Source organism: Eurypyga helias, unplaced genomic scaffold (assembly GCF_000690775.1).
Source record: "Eurypyga helias isolate BGI_N326 unplaced genomic scaffold, ASM69077v1 scaffold6793, whole genome shotgun sequence".
Classification (NCBI taxonomy): Eukaryota; Metazoa; Chordata; class Aves; order Eurypygiformes; family Eurypygidae; genus Eurypyga; species Eurypyga helias.
This window is the reverse complement of record NW_010239122.1, coordinates 9903-33846: the sequence shown is the minus strand read 5'-3', so window position 1 is coordinate 33846 and position 23944 is coordinate 9903. Positions and strand designations below refer to the sequence as shown.

Below are 23944 nucleotides of genomic sequence, written 5' to 3'. Positions count from 1 at the left end.
GGTGTAGGCTGGGAATCCTCACACGGGAGACACTACTCTTGGGACTAAGTGCATTTACAGTGACCTTCCCCCCACGCTTCTGTCCCCAGTTTGGCAAAAGAGTGCCTAACTAATACTGAGAGCCACTGTGAGCAGCACACCCTTTTGCACAGCACTGAGCAACTGATCCAACCCCATCCTGCACAAACATCAAGCACCAACAGCGCTGCCAGTGCCTCAGCAAAGTGCCAACGCTCCTGTAAGCCAGCACACACGCACCCAGCTGCGCCAGTCCCCAGGGTCTGCTCCCATCCCACATGCCGGACCACATTTACATCTCCCCCTAGAAATGTCAGACCATTACAGCGCTGGCAGAGCGGCACATAAAGGCACCAAGACTTTTATTTTTTTTACCATTAACAGGAACATGAACTAGGTGTATTCTATGATGCCCTTTCTCCCACCCCATCTAAATGGTTATTTCAAGAGCTCCTGGAAAACAGACAGGCCCAAAGGTCAACAAACCAGTGAAGACTCAAATAAGGAAACAATGAACTTTGGGTCACTATATATTAATTCCATAGGGGGAAAAAAAAAAACCAACACCAAATTGAAGCACTGGGAGAAGACAGCATTAACTTAGTGGCACAAGGACTGGTGGCTGGAGATGCTGGCAACAGGACTTTCAGGCTCAGGTTCCAAGTATTACAAACCTGCAGTGTCACGTCCTTTGACATCAGAATATTTCACATTTTCCTGAATAAATGAGCCTCTGGAGCCAAGTTATTTAATGAAAACCTTTAGTTTTAATTTAGGTTTTCTGTTTCTTAATTTTTTAGAGACCTATGAAGTACCTTTCTTATGGGAGATTACGAGAATCTTCATTCTGCAGGGCCTGCTGTGACCACTGCCTTTGGCCACTTTAGATCATCTGAACAGAACTTTGGCTGTTGTCTAATGTACAAGTTAAAGCTGAAACCTTCAAGTATAGGTACAAACACCATGAAGTTACAGAAGAAGAAATATTAACCAATTTCTTCACAGGATATTTTACTCTGTCTGCTTTGCTGCCTCTTCAGATGCAAAAATAATAAACTCCATTAATTTAAATCTTATTTAGCTGTTCCATCTCTCTACAGTAATTGATTGGGTTTTAGACACAGCCAGAAAACATAATCAAATCAGGTTTGCCTGGTGATTGTGCTGCAATAGTGTCAGAAAGGCTCAGTCCCCACACTTGCTCTAATTGATTAAAAGATTTGGTCACTTGCACATTTCCATTTAGACAATTAAGCTAAAGAGACACTACAAACACAGCGAGACCAGCTGAGAGCAGTAATGGGTAGTGACAGACTAGTTTTGTAGGGAGAATTATGACTTGGGGATGTTGCAGTAATTAAGGTGTGGGTTTTTCCCCTCCCTCCATGCTCTCGGTGCCAAAGCCTCAGGAGTTCAATACAGCATGACTGCTGCCTTGTGGGGGGATCACCATACAAACAAAGGATCTGCTTTTCCTACGCTCCAAAGCTGCCCCATTACAAACCTGCACCACCAAACTCAGCCAGCTCTCTGAAGGGGAGAGGCAGAGAAGCACAAGCCAGCGGTCACACCAGGAAGGGGACACTGGCAGGCTTGGTATCTCCCAGGGGCATACCATTTCCAGGGACAAGGAGAAGGAAGGTCTCCAGTGCAGAGTCAAGCCACATCTTTTATACAAAGAGCTAACTTTGAGTCTGTTGGCTGCTGGCTCCACCCCTGATTCCTGGTTTGGGGCCAGAATGTGTCAGTCACGACCAGGCAACTACACTGACATCAATTCCCAGGGAAAGTGGCTGAACTAGAGTCTTCCTTGCCAAAGTGAGGAAGAGAAAACAAACAGGCTCCTTGGCCTTTTCCTCAGCAATCCTGGGAGAGCTGCAGTGGTTATGCAGTTGGGAACTTTGGCAGACCCTACAAATGTCAATATCCTTAAAGAAGAAATCAAGGAAGAAAGAAGAATCACAGCGGTCTTATTGGCAACGTAGCGTACAGAGCTGCACAAGACTACCAACAAGGCTTAAAACCCGTGTCAAAAACATTTTGCCAACAGCAGATCAAAACTATCGCTTCGTACATCTCCAAGAGCACAGATGGTAACTCCTGAGAAGGTGGCAACGAGTTTATCCTCCCCAGCCTCCAGTGCCTGCAGATCTCCATTCAATCTCATGGGATTAGGAATCTGCAAGGCATGGTGGGTGTAAAGCAGCATATAGATAGAGCCCTGGCTGCAGGGTTTGTGAACTGTGCCGACAGGCAGGCGGTAGGGAGCAGAGTGGGCACGGAAGTCTTTCCTTCTTACACCAAATTAACCTGACCAGCACAGCTCACAGCCGCACGAAGGCTGTAGCGGCCCAGGATCTGTAAAAGCAACCCAAGTGAAGAAAGCTTCTTCCAGCAGCAGTTCTGGTTTATGTCAAGCTTAAGGTGTACATAAAATTGAGCCTTGGGATGAGTCTCAAACTAAGCCTTAAGTCTAACCCAACAGAGGTCTGAGACGACAAACAGCTGCAGTCCATATGGAAAAGTCCAACAACTGCAACCCTTTTCACCAGCAGAAGGTAAATGAATGAGAACATTTTTCAGCACAGTCCCTCCTGGAAAGCTGGTTCCTTGCATTCAGGTTGTTACCATTAGTAAAATAACCGTTCTAGCATTCATTCTCATTAGGGCTACTGTTTCCAGGACTCCTCTTAAGTGACAAATGACAGTTACAGGATGATGAGTTAGAGGCAAATGGAATGTATCACACACAGCGATTTATCCCAATTACTGCACTTTTTTACACTTGTTTGACTTCCCTGATTCAGTCCCACACCGCAGACACAGGCTGCGGCTGCTAAGAAACACCAAGCTGGGTCATTTTGAAGGGGAACAGTGTTAAACTGTCTGCAGTGCAGTACTAGGAAGAAATTCTTCACGGAGAGGGTGGTGAAGCACTGGGACAGGTTGCCCAGAGAAGCTGTGGATGCCCCATCCCTGGAAGTGTCCAAGGCCAGGCTGGATGAGGCTTGGAGCAAACTGGACTAGTGGAAGGTGTCCCTGCCCACGGCAGGGGAGTTGGAACTAGATGATCTTTAAGGTCCCTTCCAACCCAAACCATTCTGTGATTCTATGTTCTTGCTTTATATTTGCTGCTGATGATGCATCTTCTGTGTAAGGACAGAGGGACAACAATATGCACAGCAACCTTTCTCCTACCAGTACAGTCACCACTGCAGACTTCAGTGCACCATACAGGGTGGAAAGAGTAGCAGTGCATTTTTCTTCCCAGTCATTACACTGTTCTGAAGAAAAGCAGCAAAACTTACACATTAAACATGCCATTTGCTGTGTCTGTTCAAGCCAGGATATGATGAAAGCCCATCAAGAGCACCAATTAACGTTTTGGAATAGAATCCCAAATCTAAGTTTAATGGGATGATCCGTGTCTAACGCTTAACAGGAACATGGGAGACTGCCTCAAAGCACCTGCAAAGTTATAGCAATCCTTTGGCACTGATACTGTCATTTAAATGTTCTCATGAAATACTTGTTAAAACTTGAAGACTACGAAAGACAGAAAGTGGTACTCAGCAATTTGGCTGGTTTTGCATGGAAATATTGGTATGTTAGACATCCAGGCTTGAGGATGGAATGGGTGTTATTGGCAGCCAGCCCCCTGGGGTAGGCATTAATACGAAAGGAAGCACAGCCCCCATGGTCTGAATTAGCTAGCAAGGTAGAAGACAAAGGAGCTCAAAGAATAACCTCCACATCCACCCACTCAGTACGCTTGCACGTCACTGCTTTTATTTCTGCTGAGCCTCTCTGTCTCTCTCACCGATCCCATCCTGCACTCCCCCAGCCTAGCAAAAACCTCCCTCAGAAACCCAGGCACCTGGGTGAGTAAGCAGTGCTGGAGCAGCTCAGAGTTCCGATCCAGGCAAAGCTTATTCCTTTGGAGAATTAACAACAAAGTAATTCCTCTGAGAAAAGAGGTCACTTTACTGACTAAAACGTAGAGTCATTTACTGGCTACTGTTTCAGGAAGGCAACAGTTACCAAGTCATCACTGCCACTCAATGAAATGCAATTGACTTGGTGGGGGTGAAGGGGCTTCAAATAAAAAAAATGGTCCAATTTCAAAACAGAGATACTCAGATTGCCTAGCACCTTGGTGGCTTTGCACAACACCAGGCAGCCCACGTGCTCCAGGGCACGGAATCAAGTCTCAGAGCGGTCTCCAGAAGAAACCAAACCTCTGAAGTGCTTGGAGGAGCCAGCAGTGGGAATTGCAGGGCAGTAGACAGAGGGGTGCCTGTTGCCTGTCTACCTGATTCCACCTTCCACAGGTTCCCGGGTAGTCTGACCTTGCTGGGACCCAAGACCCAGCTGCACAAGAAGTTATTCTAGGGGAGGTGGTACTAGGGAGCCCTGGGATCCTCTTCAGCCTCTGTAATGTGGAGCCCACACACCCAGCTCAGCCCCTACCATCCCAATCCATGGGCTCCACAGCTCTCAGAATGGGAGGAGTACAGGTAGGAAGGTGGGGCAACGCTGCTGCCTTCCAAACCCTTCCTCCCCCAATTTCCAAGTGAAAAGGGCACACAAGCAACACTGCTCTAGGTTTGATGAACCTGAGAGGGAGAGAGTGGAACGGAGTCCCCGAAGTCAAACTGCATCAGTATTTTACCTCCAGCAAAAGACGCATTTGTTCGCACAAGCCAGGCTCGGCGTGGCCTCCATGCAGCGGTGGCTCTCAATCCCGTAAAACGTGTGTTTGTAGCAGCCTCCTCTGCCTCGAAGCATCGACTGGCAGCACAGAAAGACACAAAAAGAGCAGGGAAGTTAAAACACACCGTCTGTACATAAACTGAGCACAAAGGTTTCGTGTCTGCTCCCTGGGTGCATCTGCAGTTTCCAGTCACTAGTAGCTACAGTGCTCCAGGTCAGACATCGCCAGCAAGGTCACGGATACAGAGCAAGGCTGAATAATGACAGATGCAGAGAGAAATTCATAGCACACAGATCCACACACAGTCTGACCGTTTATATATGCCCTTAGAGAAACAAAGCACTTATGACGTCAAATTTACAATTATTCTAGAGGGGACAAACTTTAACGCAATCAGTAACTTCTCCCTCACAACACCACAGCAGAACAGTGTGCTTTAACTGAATCAGCCAACTAAAGAAAGAAGGTGAAGCCACTTAAGCTGCAAGAAATATTATTGTAAAAGCCCACTAAAGAGTAACAAGGATCAATTTCAAGGCTGCACTGCTGAACACTCAATTCTTCTCATTGGTCTAGAAGAGTATTTCTTGCAGCACTAAATTAAATAAATACCCTGACCTTATAAACCCTCATTCACACCAGCCAGTGGCTCCAGCAGGGCAATGCACTTTCCTTCAGAGCAGAGCTGCAGCAGCCTTCCCACCGGGATGTCTCTCCTATTTAGCATGCAAGCTGCTTGGAGCAAAGACTGTCTTTCATCATCTCAGTTAAGTAATAATAAATTGGAAAGAATCTTTCCTACTCTCAAGGGAAAATTTGAAGTGTGACATAGTAACTTTTAATCTACCTCCCTCTACCTGAAGAGTCGTGGTGATCCGAAAGAAAGTCTCTGCTGAGCAGCAGGGAAAGAATATACAGGTAACCCCAAACATATGCACAGCCTCGTTAGACAGTTGAGAGATTAAACAAAATGGAAAATGCTCTTTATTGTTTGAGGGATGGGTAGAATAGAGATTTCAGGAGATTCATAAATTCTAGGACAGCAAGTTATATTTTGGATTTCGTAAGACAGATAAACCAGACTCCTAAAATTTGCAGATTTTATGCTCTTTTCCAGAATACGACAGAACACAATCATTCTAGTCTGAGATATCGCTATGAAACTCTACTTAATACTAATCCTTCTAGCCCTGCTCCTGCTTTCCACCGATACAAATCTCAAACAAGCCTCCTGAAGATATTCACACACTGGTGTGAATCTGAGTCAAAGCCACTGCCTGTAACCAATTTCAGCTCAATTTATTATAACACTTTACGTTCAATCCCTGCTTAAGCTAAAAATAGTATGGTCCTATCTGAGCATACAGAGCTGCTATTTATTTTGTGAAATGGCTTTACACTGCCGCATTAAACTCCGATTCTTCAGTAAAAATAGGTTCTCTGCTTTTCTGTCTCAGACACAGCATTGATGAAGTTTGATGAGTTTTTCATTAAACATTTCATGGCCTTTTCTGACATCAAAAATTATAGGAGAGAAATACTTGTAAGAGTAAACAGCATAAGCGTCAGTGGGATCAGTACATCTCACAAATATTCATGACAATACAGCGGTGGGCTCTTTAAACTGTTCTCGAGAACAAGTCTTTTGATGAGCCAGTTCATTGATACCAGGCGTTTCAGTAAGAAAACCTCACTGCAGCCACCCACTTTGGTGATTGCCATTCAGAGAGCACTTTTCAAAAATAAACAAAGTTAATCATGCAGCAAAAGAGAGCTGAGACCAAGGAACTGATCACTGCCACAGAGCAAGAATTAGAGATGTGCTGGCATTGTAATGAGGTGATGATTCCCATAGTTTATCACCCTGCAAACGCTGAAGGCTTTAGTACGTTATATCAATGTTACTCTCCGAATATAGAAGGTTATAGACCAGCTTTCAACTTCCAAACTTCTTGGGGACCTGCAAAGGGCAGCCGAAACAATAAACATCCTGAAGTTTGTTCTACAGGGCTCTGTGCTGCTGCTGGGAACGCTTTTCAGTCTGCAAGCAAACTGCTCGAAGCTACTGGCTTACACAGCACACACAGCTGTAGGGCTTTTATACATGTATATGTACCTACACACACACATATTATACACAACTACATCGATACACACACTCCCACAGAGCCATTTTTCAAGCCCTAGCATTAACAAGGGACAGTTACCTTGCTATCTAAATCCTACTTGACAAATGCTGAAAGCCAGAGGAGGAGCCCTGATACATCTGGTTTGCGACAGTCAGTCACAGAACAACTGGTTTAAATGCCCTTGTGTGCCCGTTCAAGTGTAATCACAGACTTGTTATCTTTGTTTCAGAAGACCTCACACTGGTGACGTAACCTTCCCACTTTTCTCTGCGGTGTTCTGCTCCTGCCATATATTTCAGTAGGCAGGAGATATTTTAGCAGACTGCAGAATAACAGGAAAAAAAACAACAGAAAATGATGTTCCCAGCTCTTTGCCACGGTCGCATTCTCACTCTTCGCAGCAGGATTCTAATAGCTTGAAATGCAAAACTACAGCTTGGAAGGCGTAATCCCTTTTCATGCAAGTAATGTCACATTTTTAAAGGATATTTCATCTGAAAATTGTAATACCTGAGTAAGTTTCTTTTTTTTAATTTATAAAATAAACAGAGCATACCTTCGTCCATCGGCAGAGTTTCACCCCAGAATGGCTTCCAATCAGTTTGTAACCTGAAAAACAAACAAAAAACACTCAATTTATTTTAACCTGCAATTATTGATATACGAACTTGCCAATTGGCACACAAAATTATTAACCATCACAGTCCGAAAGCTGCTCTTCCCCGTCGGCCCATAGTTGACACTACTGCAAGGTGCCAGTGCCACCCACAGCACTCTCGCTGTGGCCAAGGGCCTGTGTATCACAGCAAAGGCCACGGCCTTAGCACAGTTTCTCTCCAAGGGAATTCCTTTATATTGCTCAGCCTTGTTTGAATCAACAGGAGGCGACCAGAAGACTTCTCCCAATAACAGGATGGCACATGAACACACAGGACACGTCCCTAACCCCAAGGGACAGCATGCGGGAGGGGGCAGGACAGGGAAGCAGAAGCATCCTCCTGGCCCTAAGCCATCACCCTGGAACAAACTCTTCCCCAGAATCCTGCTGCTCCTCAGTATGTCTGGCCAAGCCTGGAGGACACCATCTGATGCACACTGCAGCTGCCAGGGTGAAGGAAGAGAACTGAAATGCAGGGCTCAGCTTGAGCCCAGATTCCACAGGTTCACCAGTTTCACCAATTCCATCTCCACTGCCCACCGTGGAGGCAGAGTAAGGGAGCTGCTCTTCCACGCCCAGAGGAAAGCTGATTTCACACCACTTCCCTTTTCCCCAGCCAGGATCAACACAATTTCATTTAAATTTATTGGTCCAGGAGGATTAATTCCACAACATTCGTTAAGCACTAAGTACTATTATTACCTAAACTGCTTGAGTTGGGTTATTTTCCTCTTTGAAAAAAGGTGCTGAGAGACCAATATATCTCATGGATTAAAAGTCACTTCAAAATCAGCATAAAAATAAGGGGGATTTGAGTCATTCACACAGTAGAGTTTATATATCAATGGCCTGGTTGTCCCCAAACCCAGCATGTCTCAACTAGCGGCTTCAGGCTGATGTTTATATTAACACTTTCAAGGAAAATGAAATTTCAGCTATCAAAGCTCCTTCCTGACAACCAGCATAAACTTCACAGTGGGAAAAATGCACTTTCTGTTCCGCAGAACTGGCGTTCACCTCCTACAACAAGAGGTGGCACAATCACCCTGCCCTGCTCATTTGTCACCGTGCCTCTCTCACACAGCCAGATCCCAGGGGAGTGGCTCTGTACCCCAAAGCCCCCTCTGTACCTCCAAGGACACAGGGCCAGCCAGGAACTACAGTGACAGCAGATGCCACAACGGCTGCAGCAGTGAGAAATCAAACCACATGAAGACACATGTGGCTAAGAACCATGGCTATGGCATCTATAGACACTGCTCTACTTACTCTGCCGCTTCAGTCCAGGAGAGATCTGTCCCATCTCCAATTTCCCCTTGACCTGATACTTGTTCCCGTCTCCTCACACTGGCTCCAAGCCTGCTGCAGGGTTTGGACACATGGAATCTCAGCCTGGCCATTTCCCCCAGGTGACTCTGAGACTGTACAAACACCTGGGCCAGCACAGAGGAGGGGGCTGGCAGGAGCAAAATGGGGGACCCCTGTTAGATGGCAAAGGGGCCAACTGCCAGATTAAGCGAGACTTTGAGGACTTCAAGGTCAGGCTGCTCCCATGTCCTGAGCTCCCTCTCCCCTGCAGCTCAGTGGGAACGGACAATATTTCACCTTTTCCTCCCTATATAGCAAGAAAGAAAGACCTGTTACAAACCAAAAAGCCTCAGTATTTCACACAGCAGATCATCCCATCCTTGCCCACAGGCATCAGTGTAACACTGACCAGCATTTCTGACACAGAGCTGAAACTCTTTAAAGCCACATGCAAGACCGGGGACACCGTTACCTAGGGCTGGATGGGACCCAGAAGACCTTGTGGCAACTCCTGACACTTGTCAGAGGCACAGCCAAGTACACACATCTGCATTTGGCTGCATCACATCGCCTCCCACCCTGCGCCTGTCCTGCCTGCTGCTTCTGCATTTCTTTGCACACAGGCTTGTCCAGCAAGGCCTGATCTCAATAAAGACCTCCCTGTGCTGCTAGAATTCATGTCCTTACAGGATTCCTTGAGGAGCATGGAAAAGGGCAATACACTCCTTCTCCTCCTAATACGGCTGTCCGGCCGGACTCCTTACTGATGTCAACTAGCACAGTCCTAGCCACACCTCTCCATTTTTCAGAATCCAGCCACAGCATTCATGCAAGATTGTTCTCCCACAGATCACTTGTCAGAAGAAGTAATATGCCTGCTTTAAAATGGGGTTTAGATTAAAATTAAATTGGAAATAGGACACGCTTGCCCAGATCCGCTATGGAGTTGTTTGAGGGAAGAGAGGAAGCAGCTAAACGGAGCAAGGTGCCAAGCTCCAGAGCTGCGGCATTTTCTCTTAAGTTACTTAAATCAACTTCCACCATGTGGAGCGCCCACAGCTTCCTACAGAGGCCAAGAAAATTGTACACGTTCAACATCAAAACGGTCTTACAAACCTCAGCCAGCTTTAGCGATGAGAAGGGGTTTACTCATCTTATTTGCTGCTGCCAGGAGTCAGCGCTATGGTTACAGGAGAAACAGCATATACTTGCAGAACTTCTTAAGTTACGAAGCTGTTGAACCGGGGTCTTCACCATGTCGGTAACTGTGGTATAAGGTGCAGTTACCCTGCTAAGCCACCACAGCAAACACTGGCTGTGCCATGCTTTTTCAGCCTTGGAAGTTAGAGAACACATCAGTGAAGACCAAACACTCTTTACACACCTACTCCAGGTGAGCAGAGTCCTTCCACCCCTGTAAAGCCCATTTCTTTATGTACTTGCTTTACTGCTGGCTAGGGACACAGGCAGCAAACCAATCCAGGCTAAAAGGAAGTACAAAGGGTTAAGCAAGAACCAAGCAGCACTGGGTTTCCAACCAAACGTGGGAGAAAATGTGTTTGAGAACCAGTCTGAGGGTCCTCTCTGTTCCATTTCCACGTGGCAGCTTCTGCTGAAGCTCCTTCTGAAAGCTCAGCCCAGCTCACCTCTCCCATCAGCTTTGCCACAACTTCGCTGTGGCTCTGCCAAGGCAAACGGGGGTTGAATCTGATCTCACCAACAGCCCCAAAGTCTGCACCTACGTACGCCGGGACTTGCTGGGAACACCTTCACTTCTCTGCTCATGAGAGATATTACTTGTGAGCAGTAAGTGCCTGTTGGCTGTGCCACCTTCCCAACAGCCTGTTGTCTTGAGGAGACTCTGCTCACAGTTCCCGTATCTCTTCAGATACTAAGGCTGAAGAAAACCTCTATTATTTCTACAGCCTAATATTCAAATGATTCCTTAATTCATAAGCAGGCTCATAGTAATCAGCTCAACTCCTGACTAAAGGCACAAGAACTTTTAATCTGAAGTCTGTGTATTAGTTGATCCTGCTCTAGATGATAAATTCTGAATGACCCAGAAGCCTGCCAAACTTCACTGAAATTGTCTTATTTTTTACTGTAATAAGACATGGATTAAGCTTTTAAACAAGCTCGTGGGTGAAATGAGTGTTATCAGGCAATAACACTAGGCTGATCAACATTTCGTGATGCTCGCCCTGACAATCCAAATGGATTTTAATAGACCACAGACTCACTCTTCACCAAAGAGCCAGCCAGCGTCACAGACTGACTGCTCCATTGTCTGGAGCAAAATTGCTCTGCAACCCCTTAAAACCACACTGCAGTATTTCAACTCTATCATGTAAATAGTTTTAAAAGCCCTTTCTCTGAGATTCAAAGCATTCAGTGAGGGACCCTACTGAAATCTCAGCCACTGAGACAGGGTGCTGCTATCCACATACTCGTGCCGTGTTCCAGGAAGCCAAGGTATTCTGGTTGTGATTTTGCTAGTTCACCAGTGCTGTACACATAAGCCTTCCTAAGCTCCTGAATGTGGATGAATTATGTGCATATGTGAGCAATTATGCTATTTTAATTTTGAAATTAAACACAGACATCTGGTTTATCTTGACTATTTCCACAGCACAGCTGTCCATATCAGAAGCAGTATCGTGATAGTTGCAGTCTCCAACACATGCATCAGCCACGCTGAACAGCTTTCAAAGCTTGCTGACTATCCCAGCATGGCAAAACGTCCAGAAGAAAACCCAAAGACACCTTCCAGGACAGACCACTACACCAAAACCTTGCTTCAACAGAAGACTTTGAAAGCATAAAGCAAAAGATTACAAAAGAATGAAGTACATCAGTGGTCAAAAAATCCCCAAAAGATACAAGAAAAAAACTTAGCCAGCCATCTCTAAGAGTGCAGCCGCAGCACGCTTGGTAAAAGCCAATCTGATGTCACATTGTGCTTCACAAATTCAATGACTTTCAGAAGGTTTTTCTTCTGAGACAAGGAATACACAGCTGGCAAATCAGCGTGGGTCTATCAAGCAATCTCCTTAAATAAAGGCCCTCTGGTCTGAAGCAATGATTATCTGTTAAAGCTGAAACTCAGTGCAGAAAGGGGAACTTCACACCAGAACATTTACAAGGGAAAAAAGTTTCCAATTTCCAGATGCTTTGCAAGAGTGGGGTTTAAAGAGCTGAAGGTCAGCGCCAGAGCAGCAGGGTCCATCATCACCACCACGGGCCATTTGAAAGCTGTAACACAACTTCTGCACCCGAGCCACTGCCCAGAAGAATGCTCTGACGAAAGACAGAAAATTAGTAAGAAAAAAAAAAAAAAACAAACAAGAAATGCCGCTGGTGAACGGAACACGTTCAAAATGTATCACAGAGACAGAACTACAAGTTGCTACAGACAAGATCCTCTTTTTGTCTTACAGAGTACCTCTTCTTCAGTCATTCCAGGCACATTTCTTTCTGCACACATCTGTTTGTATAAACTGTCCCCTCACCTGGGGAGTGTCACGTTATGAAGAAAGGACAAAATTTCACCTTGTGTGAAGACATCCTGTATTTTGTTCCAGCTTAGACTTAATTTCAACAGACCAATACTCTCCAAAGTCCTTCCAAAAGCTGAAAAATGGATGCACTCAAATACACATGCATTTAGGTTTATTTTCCTCTATCATACACAGCGCAATTCCACCAGTTAGTAACTACACGAGGGAAGAATCAGGCCCGCAAAACCAAGCTTTCACCAACTACTCTGCTCCCGATAAGCTGCTACATCTGCACCAGCAAATTAGTATCGCAGTCTGTTCACCACCAGCTCTTGGCCGCTTCCACACCGCAGGACTTCAGCGTCGTTAGTGCCTGGATCCCTCCCCTTTAACTGTGTGTTCACGGCTTATTTACACTGACATTTTCTAAGGAACTGCAAGAAAGTTTAGTAGGCTTCACTTCGCCTGGTCTCAGTCACTGTATTTATTCTGCTTACTAAGAATAATTTTCTATTTTGCAAACTCATTTTTAATCTTCCCACGGCCAGTATTTGAATTCTGTGGCACATTTCGGGACTGCACCATGCTCCCAATCCCTGACCCAGCCGTGAGCTGCTGGTGCCACCTGGAGTTTAACAGTAAAGCACACCGAATCCCAAAGACAAATGCCAACATTTTAGCACACAGCCTCCAAAAGTGTACCTCCAGCAGCATCAACCTCTGTGCAATGACTCTGCACACTAGATCTCATTTCCAAAGTCTGGGAACTCAAAGCTCAGCACACTGAGCCAAGCTGAGATGGTCAGAATAGCCGAGAGCTGTAGACACTGGAAACCTCAGTCACAGGATGGACAGCCAAAGCCACCACGTACTTCTAAAAGCCTGATCTCAAACAAGAATGGTAAGTACTTGAAAAGCCCAGAAAAATACTGAGGTCAGCCAACGGATTGTCCATACACACTGAAAAACAGGGATCAAAGTATATCTTTCTATCAGCCATGAAGTCAAAGCATGAAAATAAGTGGTTACTGAAGCAGCCCGTACTATTTCAGATACAAACTGCTGCCTAATACCACTTGCTGTTGGATACAAGTAAAATAAAGGTATCCTGGACACCCTGGTGCTAAATTGTGGGCTCGCTTAGCCAGTAAGGACAGAACGATCCAACTGGACTGAAGCAAAACTGTACCTGTGGTAGCAGAGGCACAACAGAATAATTTATACAGTGTCAGTGGGGTCAGCCTTTGGGTATCGTTAATCCATTTCCATTGTGTTGCCTACCACGAAAGCCATAGTTTTGTTTAGTGGTGCTACAGTAGAAGTGTATTTCTGACCTGCTCTTTGCTTACAACGAGCAGCTTAAGAAATCCAGCTCCAGAAATCCAGCTCCTTGGAATTTCCTAAGCAAACAATCAGCTCTTCAGGGCTTTTGAGTTTGCTATTTCCCTCTCTGTTTCATTCCTGCACATTTAAGAGCAGCACAAAGACAAGCTGAAGCTCTGCTAAATACAGCTGTAACTTGATAGGGATGATGAAACCGGCTGTCACTCTGTGACATCGTGTTTGACCTCCAAATATGTCAAGATGTCCGCTGCAGTAAAACCACTGCCAGCCTTTGCTTTTGTACTGGGCACGGCAACTTGTTTGGGTTCCAGTCTGACAACTGTGGGCTGCACCCATCAGGTACAAACTGATTCCACCTAACCTCCATCCTGCCTCTGGTTCAAGCCTGCCATGACTACAGTGAGGGTCCAGAGGACTAGCTTTAACATGAAGAACACCGTCTTGCATGTGCTCTGTGTTAGAAGTCCACCACTAAGACTTCAAAGCCTGGTCCACCTTCTGGTCTGCAGAACCTCACCTTGTTTTGTGAGCGCTTCTCTCAGAGACGGCGTTATCATCTCTCTCTTTTCACCCTCTTCCTTCCTCCCAGCATTCTCTCGAGCCAAGCTCATTCCAACATCCCCTTCCTCGAGCTCACGTTCTCTCTGTTTAAAGACAGTGAATCACAGCCATTTAGATTCAAGCATCACGGTTTAAACACTGTTCAGCCACAGACCTGCTAAACCGACACTGACACAAGTGCTCACACATGAATTCTTGCATCCCTGTAATCCCCCATTTTACCCCACACAAAATTCTCTGTCTCAGAGCAATCCAATTCTCCAGGACATTAAGAAACAAGGTGTTTTAGTCTCCTCAGAGAGTGAGAGTGTCTCCAGGATTTAAGCCCAAGTGTTTCATGTTGCACAAGAATCTCTTCTCTCCACAGATGCCAAACTGGAGGGAACAAACCACTCTGTGCCTGACACACAACTGCCTGGAGCGCCAAGGAGTTTTGTCCCAGTGATTTGGGACAGCTCAGGGAAGAAAGCCATATCACTACAGTGACTTAGTCCAGGAGTTTGCAGAGCAGAAACTGTGCTCTCCACAAATCACCTAAGATGGCAGCTACGTGCACCACCAAAATTCAGTGATCACCAAAGGTCTTGCCAGAAGAGGCTGTTTCCCCCCCGCCCCGCAGTCAGCTCCAGACACACGAGCTGCAGCATCCCAACTAAGTTTGGCTTCCAGCAGCCGCTGCTTTAGAGGAACAGTTAAGCCCTTGGGGCTTACAAACAAAAATGCAGGAATATCACGTATTAGCATTACGTTACAAGCAGGAGAAGCAAAGCCTAGCACATAAGAAATGGTGAATCCCCCGCTGTATAACTGTCACTTCTGAGACTTTACAGGTATTTATTGTTTCATGTCTGCACAAAAAAAGCATCAAAGTGTGAATAATTACTTTGATATTTCATGCAACTTGTAATCTGTCAGTCCTTTATGGCTTTTTTTTGAAATATTAAAGGAGTTATGGATAAACAACAAACAAAAAGCAGAGGACATTTTATTTTCCCCAAACTGAGGCTATTTCCCATCCAAGTCTCTTTCATGCCAAAGACATCAAGAAGTTCATACAAATGCTTCCAGTCTGAGTCTGTCTACCCACCAACTGTCAGCATCACTAAGGAAACCAGTGCTCTTGACTTGCCAAACCGTGTTCTTCACAAACAAGGAAAGTAATCTAGCCAGTCCTAGACATGCAGGCAGATTTGTTTTGTACCTGAGCAAAATTTCAGAAAATAAAGGTGCCTCAAAAAAAACCCACGCCACAGAAAAACAAAATAAACACCACACCGAGGCAGAGATTCAAGGACAAAACAGAGTTCCTAATAAGCACATGAGAAGGGAATAGGAAAGCAACACATTTAGGGACAGAGGTTACCATTCCTACTCATTTTGAATAAAACTTGGCTCACAGTTGCAGGGAGGGTGTGCAGGAAAGTATTTTCTAATGATCAGTAACACAACATGGTCCTACTGCAGGAAAAAGCTGTTTCCATCTTCTATTTACTTTCAATCCGTTCGCCAAGTTTTTCGGCAGGATTTCACTGGATTCTATACTGCATCCAAACGCCCCTGCAAGGCCAGCTCTGCTAGAGGCATGTCATTTGGAGGGTCTAAAAGTTCATTTCTTGAGACTTGCTCTTCATTTATCAGCAAGATGCTTCAACAGTAAAATATTAATATTACCAAAAAAAGCATAAGGAAGGACATAAAATCTTCATTTTTTAACTATTAAATCTTAAATAAAGAGTTTCTCCTCCCACAAGCTGTCATTTAGCCCAGAACTAGGCCCAGCCCTTCACTTAAAAAGGAAAGACATTATCTTAGCACAGATTTGTTTGCTACTCAAAGCAAAACACTACAAGGGATTTACAAGTGGACACATCCTGGCGTGTCTGCTCCACAATCTCATGCCAGGTTAATTCTCCCAGAAGAACTAAGTATGATACTATAAGCACATCGCAATATTAAAAATGCAGCGATTGACTTAAGTACAAATGAGAAATCCCATCCCAGACAGCCTTCAGATACAGAAAAAGTCTTTCTGAATGTAAAGGGTTTGCCTTCCTACCTGCTTACTGTGCCTGTTAGAGCATCGTCTATACCTGAAGGCAAGAACAACAAATAAAATTGCCTCACTGGCAGAGCAGAAACATTTATTTCAATAATCATTTTTCCCCCTCAATGAGATGATATTTTCCCCTCCCCTCATCCTGATGTGAAAGCCTATGAACAAAACAATCATTTGTTTTTCTCTGAACAGCAATACCTGACTTGTTTGGTTTGGCAAGTGATTTGCTTCAGATATTTCTTGTGGGAAATGGAATTCACAGCCCTGGGAGTTTTACTCATTTGCTTAATAAACCTTTCATATCTGTTATTTAGAGTCTGAGTGGAGAGAACAAAGTTAACTCAGCACAGAGCAAACTTCTCAAGTTCTGGTGATTTAGATTTACTACAGGGCTTTCTGCTAAGGCAAACTACCGTCTTTCCATAACAAATCAAGCAAGTAGTGACAAGAGCCAGCTTTTCGTGCCCTTGAAATACTTTCCTGACAAAGAAACTGAGGAGTCATCCTCTAAGTTCACAAACAAGAGAAACCACAAATAGGAAAACCTAGGAATACATTCCCATTTCTTGGTACCTCAAGGCTCAGCACAGCTCCTGCTGCAGGTTTTTTTTTGCTATTGCCACTGAAGCAGATCTGAATAAAAGCAATTGAACCTCAGGTGTAAGGATTTAGGATCACCTCCTCCACAGGTGAAGGCAAAAAACCGACCTCTGCCCTTCCACTGCCACGCAGGCAGCACATGGTTTAAGGGCAGGTACAGAAGCCTGGCTTTGATGAGTCAAGAGCAGAGGGTACCACACACAACCCAGAACCTCAGCATTCCCCAAGGCAGTGGTGTTGCTGCCCCTTTGACAAATGACAGTTTCAGTGTTTGAAAGGATTTCCTACAATCTGCCTACCAAACTCATCCATGGCCACATCCAGATAGGACCAACAGGACCTGCTACTGCCACTTCTCCTCTCTGAAGTGCTCTCTTCAGGACATCAAGGTGCCCCATCTCCCCCCGTGTTTCCTGTTTTATTACATCAAAAGCTCTTCAAATTAAGATTGTGGGGGTGAGAAACCTAAAACAAAAGAGACAAACTCCCTGCAAACAAGTATTCCCTAAACCACCTTACCATTTTTTAGCCTCATGGCTCTACTTATTGATGTGCCACAGCATGATGTGCCATGAGCATGTTTTTCAGCTTTACTCCTGGAAGGAAAATGACACCCAAAATATCCCAGTTTGGACTGAACTTCTTTTCTACTTAACCTCCCAGTGGTCAAACAAGAGGGAACCCCTGGCCTTGTCATGATTTACAGCCTCATCCATCAAAAGGCTCCAGGATCTTTTAACAAATGAAAGGCATAAACATTAAGAAAACAGTAATACATCAGGGGATGGAGCCAGAACTAACACAACCAGCACTAAGGGAAACTGTTGGCAAGGCTGTCAGGAAAAGACCGCCTGGCAGCAAGAAGCATTAGTACAACTTTCCCAGGGGAGTCGTTAAATGAAGCATTAAAGTTCATGAATTACATGAATGACGAGTTAAAGCTCAGACCACGAGGAGCTCTGGAAGCAATACTCCAGTGGCAAGAGGACAGCTAGGAAAGCTGACAGTTCTTCCCCAGTTCAGGCTCAGCTGCCAGTGGCACTACAGGCAGGAGCCACATGGGGTGGTGGGTTTTTTGGGCTTTGTCTTTTCTTGAAGTTGATCAGACATCAGGCTACCCACAGGAACAGCACTTGACTTACACAGTGACCTTCCTGCAAGACTAACACATGTGGAAAGAGAACAGGACAGGGAGTGGGCTTCCACAAAGATAGTCCTGAACACAGCAGAAGACTGCTAGCCCACTGCAGGGACCTTTGTGCTCCAGGTAGAGAGCTCTGGCTGTCACAACCCAGCTGGAACAAACCGAGACAGAACTGCAATTGCTCAGGCCACGGATGAAAGACACCCTGCCAATCTTACAGCAACATGGGGTACTCTGACTGCTGTCAGTCACTAATAAAAATGGCTCCGAGCATTTGCAAGTGAGCACAAAGATGAATATTGGAACCTTGGATTGAGCAATCAGTGAACCAGCAAACACCCCAACAGCAAGAAAATCTTATTAAAGATAACTTCTAGAGACTACATAATCACAGGCTACATACCCCCTCCGTACACTGCTGGCCAGTTAAGCACAAAAACTAAACTGAAGCAAAAAGCAGACAAGGGTAGAGAGCATGACGGCCGAGCTGGGGAACTTGGTAATCCACTACCTTGCCATGGCTGGAAGAGAAGGTGGCTTCATCAAAAGCAAAAATTGTGGCATGCATTTTCTAGACCTGTCCCAAAAAATGGGAAAGCCCCCAAGAAGTTCTTACTGACAACAGCAAAACCCAAAATCCACCACACTCAGAAGCAAGATTTATTTTCTCCTGGAACAGAAACCTTTGTGAATTTTCAGTAACGAGCCGAAAGAAGTCTCCATCATCCACATCTTCCTTACTATGCTGCGGAATGACAGAAGTTCCCTCACATTGTTCCAAGGCAGCAGGCAAAGCTGCCATCCAAAGGACAGACGCTATCCCAACAAACCTGCAGCTCAGCCCCTACAGAGGGAATCCTGCGTTTTCTTTCATTTGAAAAGTCAATGCTGAGATTTTTGGACCTATACAACAAAATTTTGAAGCCTAAACTCATGCAGACAAGTAATGACAGAAGACTTCTGTGAAATGGAAGGTGGATATATGATCCCACTAACAGCCATTTTCTTGTAGGTTCAACATTGGCCAGAACTCTCAAGGACAAAAAAAATTCCAGATCATAACTCTAAAAATATCTCTGCTGGGCTACAGCAGGGTTTGAGATTGTTTCACTGAGCTATAACATCACTGCTCTGCTGTAGGGAAGTTTTTTACAAGGTGTCATTAAACCACAATTCCATTTCACATGCTGCTGCATGATTCTGTTGACATTTGTTTGCTTTGGGAAACTTCCTCAGACACACCATAAAGAAAACCGATTTTTCAAAGAAAACAAAAGAATCAAAGCTAAAAATGTGTTTGTCTCCACCCAAGGCTGACCAGCTTCTATTTGAAAATTGGGCAATATTTTTATTCCTTTCTTCTGTGCTACAATAATCACAGCTAAAATCCGGACAATGTGATTTACAAAGTGCCCTGAAATGCCCAGTGAAAACCAGTAAGATTGTCCACTTTAGTCTATTCTGCTTTCTCTCACGCAGAGCACACAGCCTTTCACAGCATCTTGCCGTATTTTGCAGATTACTTTTTTTAAATAGACCTCTCCACTCCCACTTCTTTCTTTTCCTTACAGTTTCAGACTAAAGAAAGGGCATTTTATTTCAACACCAATCTTTCACGTGGTCAAAATGCCATGCACACACCTAAAAAAAAACCAAGTGTGTGATGAATTTTGACTTTGCAATCATTTGCTGTGCTTGAAGCCTCCAGACAACCCGAGCTAATACCAGCTGGAGGATTCCTAGCATCAGTACCTGGGGAAAAAACAGCCCTTGCAAGCAAAGGAGCTGGCTGCACTGCAGACCCCTGGCTTGCATTAGAAACACCGAATGTCCTAGAGGAAGGCACACGGAGCGCTGACACTGTCAGGCATCAGCGAGAAGCAGCCAGTTCTCATACCTGCCAGAGATGCTGCTTTCATTGGCCTTCAGAATTCTTGTAGTGCAGAAAAGCACCTAACCATGAAGTGTTAATACAGGTCATGAAACACTAGGAAAAGCGTCTGGCAGAAGAGCTCCACACTTTTCCCAGTACCATGAGAGTCCCAAGCCCAACTCCCCACTTGGGCTAGTCTTCCCAGGAAAACCATTTTGCCAAAGACTACATACAAGCTCATAATCAACACGAGTCAGTTCTACCCAGGGAGCAGCATGGCAAAGTCCCTATTTACACCTTCTCTGCCTGCCTCCTCCTGAGTGGCAGCTGTACCTCCCAAGTACCCAAGCCAACAGCTTCGGTGTGTAGCCCATTCAGCGATATGCATCAACCAGCTTCTCAGAACTATCAGATGAGAGGCCACGAGATTATCATAAGAATACATTCCTGAAGTCAAAAGTTAAGTGCCAGGTTCCTACCATAATCGATCTTTGCTGACTGTAAGATTACACAGCCAACTGGAAAACTGCTTACAAAATTTGGAAAATTAGGAAAACTGCTTATAAATATCTAAAGGGCAGGTGTCAAGAGGATGGGGACAAACTCTTTTCAGTGGTGCCCAGTGACAAGAAAAGGGGCAATAGGCACAGACTGTAACGTGGGAAATTCCATCCCAACATGAGGAAAAACTTCTTCCCTTGGAGGGTGCCAGAGCACTGGAACGGGCTGCCCAGAGAGGCTGGGGGGGCTTGTTCTCCAGAGAGATTCAAACCCACCTGGATGCATTTCTGTCCAACCTGCTCTAGGTGAACCTGCTTTGACAGTGGGGGTGGACTAGATGGTCTCCCAAGGGCCCTTCCAACCCCCACCATTCTGTGAAAACAGTTATCCCAGCACCTTGCAGAACATCCCTCAAGACCCAAAACCCCACTTTCCAAAATTACAAGCCAAAGAAGAGTCAGAAATGACTTGGTGCTTCATCCTCTCAAGAGGGACACACAACAGTTCCATGCACACCACCACACAAGCTGGTCTTCCAGCACAGCCTTGTGCTTCACACCCAGGTCTCTTCTGCACGCTTGTTTACAGATAATATACAATGTCACTCCTCTTTCTAAAATTACCAACCCACTGCTTTTCCTGCAGTGCTGATCATCACAGGGACCCAGCCCAAATGAGCTGCTAGCACAGACACAGACCCAGGCTGCCTTGCCTCAGCCACTGGCACAGAGGCTCTGGCTATGCCAGGGGCAAAAAGGAACATCAGCTCCTCATGCGAAAGCTTAACTGTGCTACTAGGAGAAAAACCCACAGCATGGTTTGGTACACATGTATGCAGTCCGTGCAATACAAAACCAGTTGAATGCCATGTTACAGTGTCCTTCTGTAGAGCTGATACTGCTACTTCTTCCTCTCATGCCATACTCTTCTGTTCAGAAGGCTTTTAGGAGAGGCTCCACCTCTTCTGCACATCCACACCACCCAGCAAAATGCAATTCCCCTCTCATGCCAAGCCTCTGCACCCAACAGCACGAGGGATATCAGAATATCAGCTCTGACACAAACAAGGTAAGGTAGGTACTTTGCTGCTTTGGCAGCCCAAGTATCAGCAAAGGAAGCAAAGTTGTGGCTCACCTTATAACAGGAACAGAAAAAAACAGCTCCCACTGTCCATAGCCGGTGCTGCCCTTCACACAGAGGGCACTGAGCAAGAGGAAGATACACAATTCTGCAGGTGAGAACCACTTACAAACTACACTGAGCACTGGGCAGCCACAGCAAATATGAAGGTTTAACTGGAGACACGTGGCCAGGCTCCCTGCCAGCCGCACTGCTGAATGACCAACCTGCAGGGCTTGTCTAGCTGAGCATGGGCACGCTCACTGCACCTCCTAACACCTTACCCAAACCACTGTTTATTTGACAACAGATGCTGTGCTCCCACCAGACACCCTTGTGCTACTCTCTCCTTAGATACAGCAGTGACATCAACGGGTCACTTCCTCCACGCTTCTCCCAGTAATTACCATCAGCAGATCCGTGCATTGATTTGTGGACTTTTGTTGCTGTGTTATTTGGCTGGTAAGAACCTAAAATAATACCAAACACGTGAGAAATGCAACGCAAAGCTTGTGAGCAATGGTTAGCAGACGGGCTGCACTGCTGCAGGCTAACCCCTGCTCATCTCCAGCCACAGATGTAGTCAAAAAAAGGTTGCAAATTAAAAAAAACAGAAAGCCAAATACTCAGGGGGACTTCAGACTTCCAGATCTATCAGCTCTGCTTCACTGATTTATTTCCTGCCTAATTTAGAACAGACTAAAGAACAGGAAGGGATACAGGATCTACGACCCAGGGCAAAAATAAGGGTCTTCATTCACAGATCTCAAAGCCCTTTACAAAGTAGGGTCCCTCACTGAATTCTTTGAATCTCAGAGAATGGGCTTTTAAAACTATTTATTTTAACTGGCTCATCAAGGAAGCCAGTATCATAGCATATGCCAAAGACAGCGCCCAGCCAGAGGTTACCTGTCAAGTATTTTTCCTTTTTCCTTGGGCAGTCCCAAGTCTAACACAGAAAAGGCAAGCCTCAAGGTGTCTTGTGATATTGTTTACGATTTGTGTTTTTCCATAGCCAAGGTTTAGAGAAGGAAGATTTGAATATAGGAAAGGGGGAAGTGTCCCTGTGACAAATCAAGATTTTAATGCTAGCAGTAGTCCCCAAGCAGTTAAATGGTATTTCCTAAAGCTTATTTTAAAATGTAGGATCACACTGAATTCTGAGCCAGAGTAGCAGAGGTCAAAATCTAGCCCAGAGACTGAGCTGTTGCAGATAAGAGCACATTTTTCCTATAGGAATCTTTCAGACATTAAAAGTCAGAGAAAGTTTTTGGAGAGCTCTAGATGTGCACATCATCTTCAGCTGTTCCTAAATCTGGCAGTTAAGTACCCCAGCCTTATTCAATCCAGCTAAAATATGGCTAACAATTCTTGCATACTCTAAAAGTTTTTGCAGGGACACTTAGTCTGTAAGCCTTATACCTACATTTGTAAACCTTAAAGCTCACTGTCCCATTTTAAATAAATAAAACTCCAGCCACTTCATTAAAAGTTTCTTCACCCAGTGTCAGCAAGGTTTGGTCTTTACTTCCCATCACACACTCAGAAGGCACTTAGGAAACGTGGTGAGTAGCGTGATTTACAGCCCCAATGGTGGTAAAATGACTAACATAGGATGAGTTCTATAGGGAAGAGTGCCAAGGGGATCAGGAAACCTCCCCTGGGGCAAATGGACATGGAGGTAAACAAACTTCTTGAACATGTTCTCTGGGACATACTTTGTTCCCTGTAAACTCAGCCTCAGTCTTGCTCTCTCACACATACCCTTCTCTCTGTATTTACATTGCAAATGTGACTATCAGCATCATTAAGCTTTTTTGTTTTAGAAAACAAGAACATTAATCTCAAAATTGTGTCAACAAAATATGCTCATTTGATTACTTCCCAACCCATCCAAAAAAAATTAAGATATTATTATTAGTATTACTCATGCCTGCAGTTTATAAATATGAAGGTTAATAAAGCCATTTCATTCCCTGGGAACAAGTCTAGATTGTTCTGTCTTCCTAGTTTATCACAATCTCCCAGCTGTAGAAGATAATCTACATTAAGAAATAGTGTCCCCGTGATTAATAGCAGTCTTGCAGACCACAAACAGACCCATTAGATTTCACATTTTATCTGATAAACACATTTCAGGGGAGTAACTCTGGAGGACAGGGAAAGTGTGCCACAAGGGTACAACTCAGAAGTCCACTTAGTTACTAAATCTGCTAAGAACCACCACTGCCTTCTGCTGCTGCATACAAGCAATTTAGAGAACAGGCCCTGGCTCTCATCCCAAAAACAAGCAGCTGGAAAGGCAGTAAATACACAGAAAATCCAGGCCTTAACCCACCTGTGTCACCCAGCCCAGCCTGGCACCACAGCCTTGGATCATCAGGCAACAGCCTCACACCACCCAGCCCTCCTGCAGGCT

The 23944-nt window shown here is 45.0% G+C and overlaps 1 protein-coding gene across 1 annotated transcript in view; it reads right to left on the bottom strand.

Annotated features, from left to right (window-relative positions):
- The window catches only part of TYW1 (tRNA-yW synthesizing protein 1 homolog (S. cerevisiae)), a 90020-nt gene that overhangs the window by 57170 nt on the left and 8906 nt on the right, over positions 1-23944 (bottom strand). Inside the window, exons 7-9 of the mRNA XM_010148033.1 lie at positions 14189-14315; positions 7418-7470; positions 4691-4809 (exon numbers count right to left, since the gene is read on the bottom strand). Coding sequence (XP_010146335.1) covers positions 4691-4809; positions 7418-7470; positions 14189-14315 — 299 coding nt within the window. The remainder of the gene's footprint in view (positions 1-4690; positions 4810-7417; positions 7471-14188; positions 14316-23944) is intronic.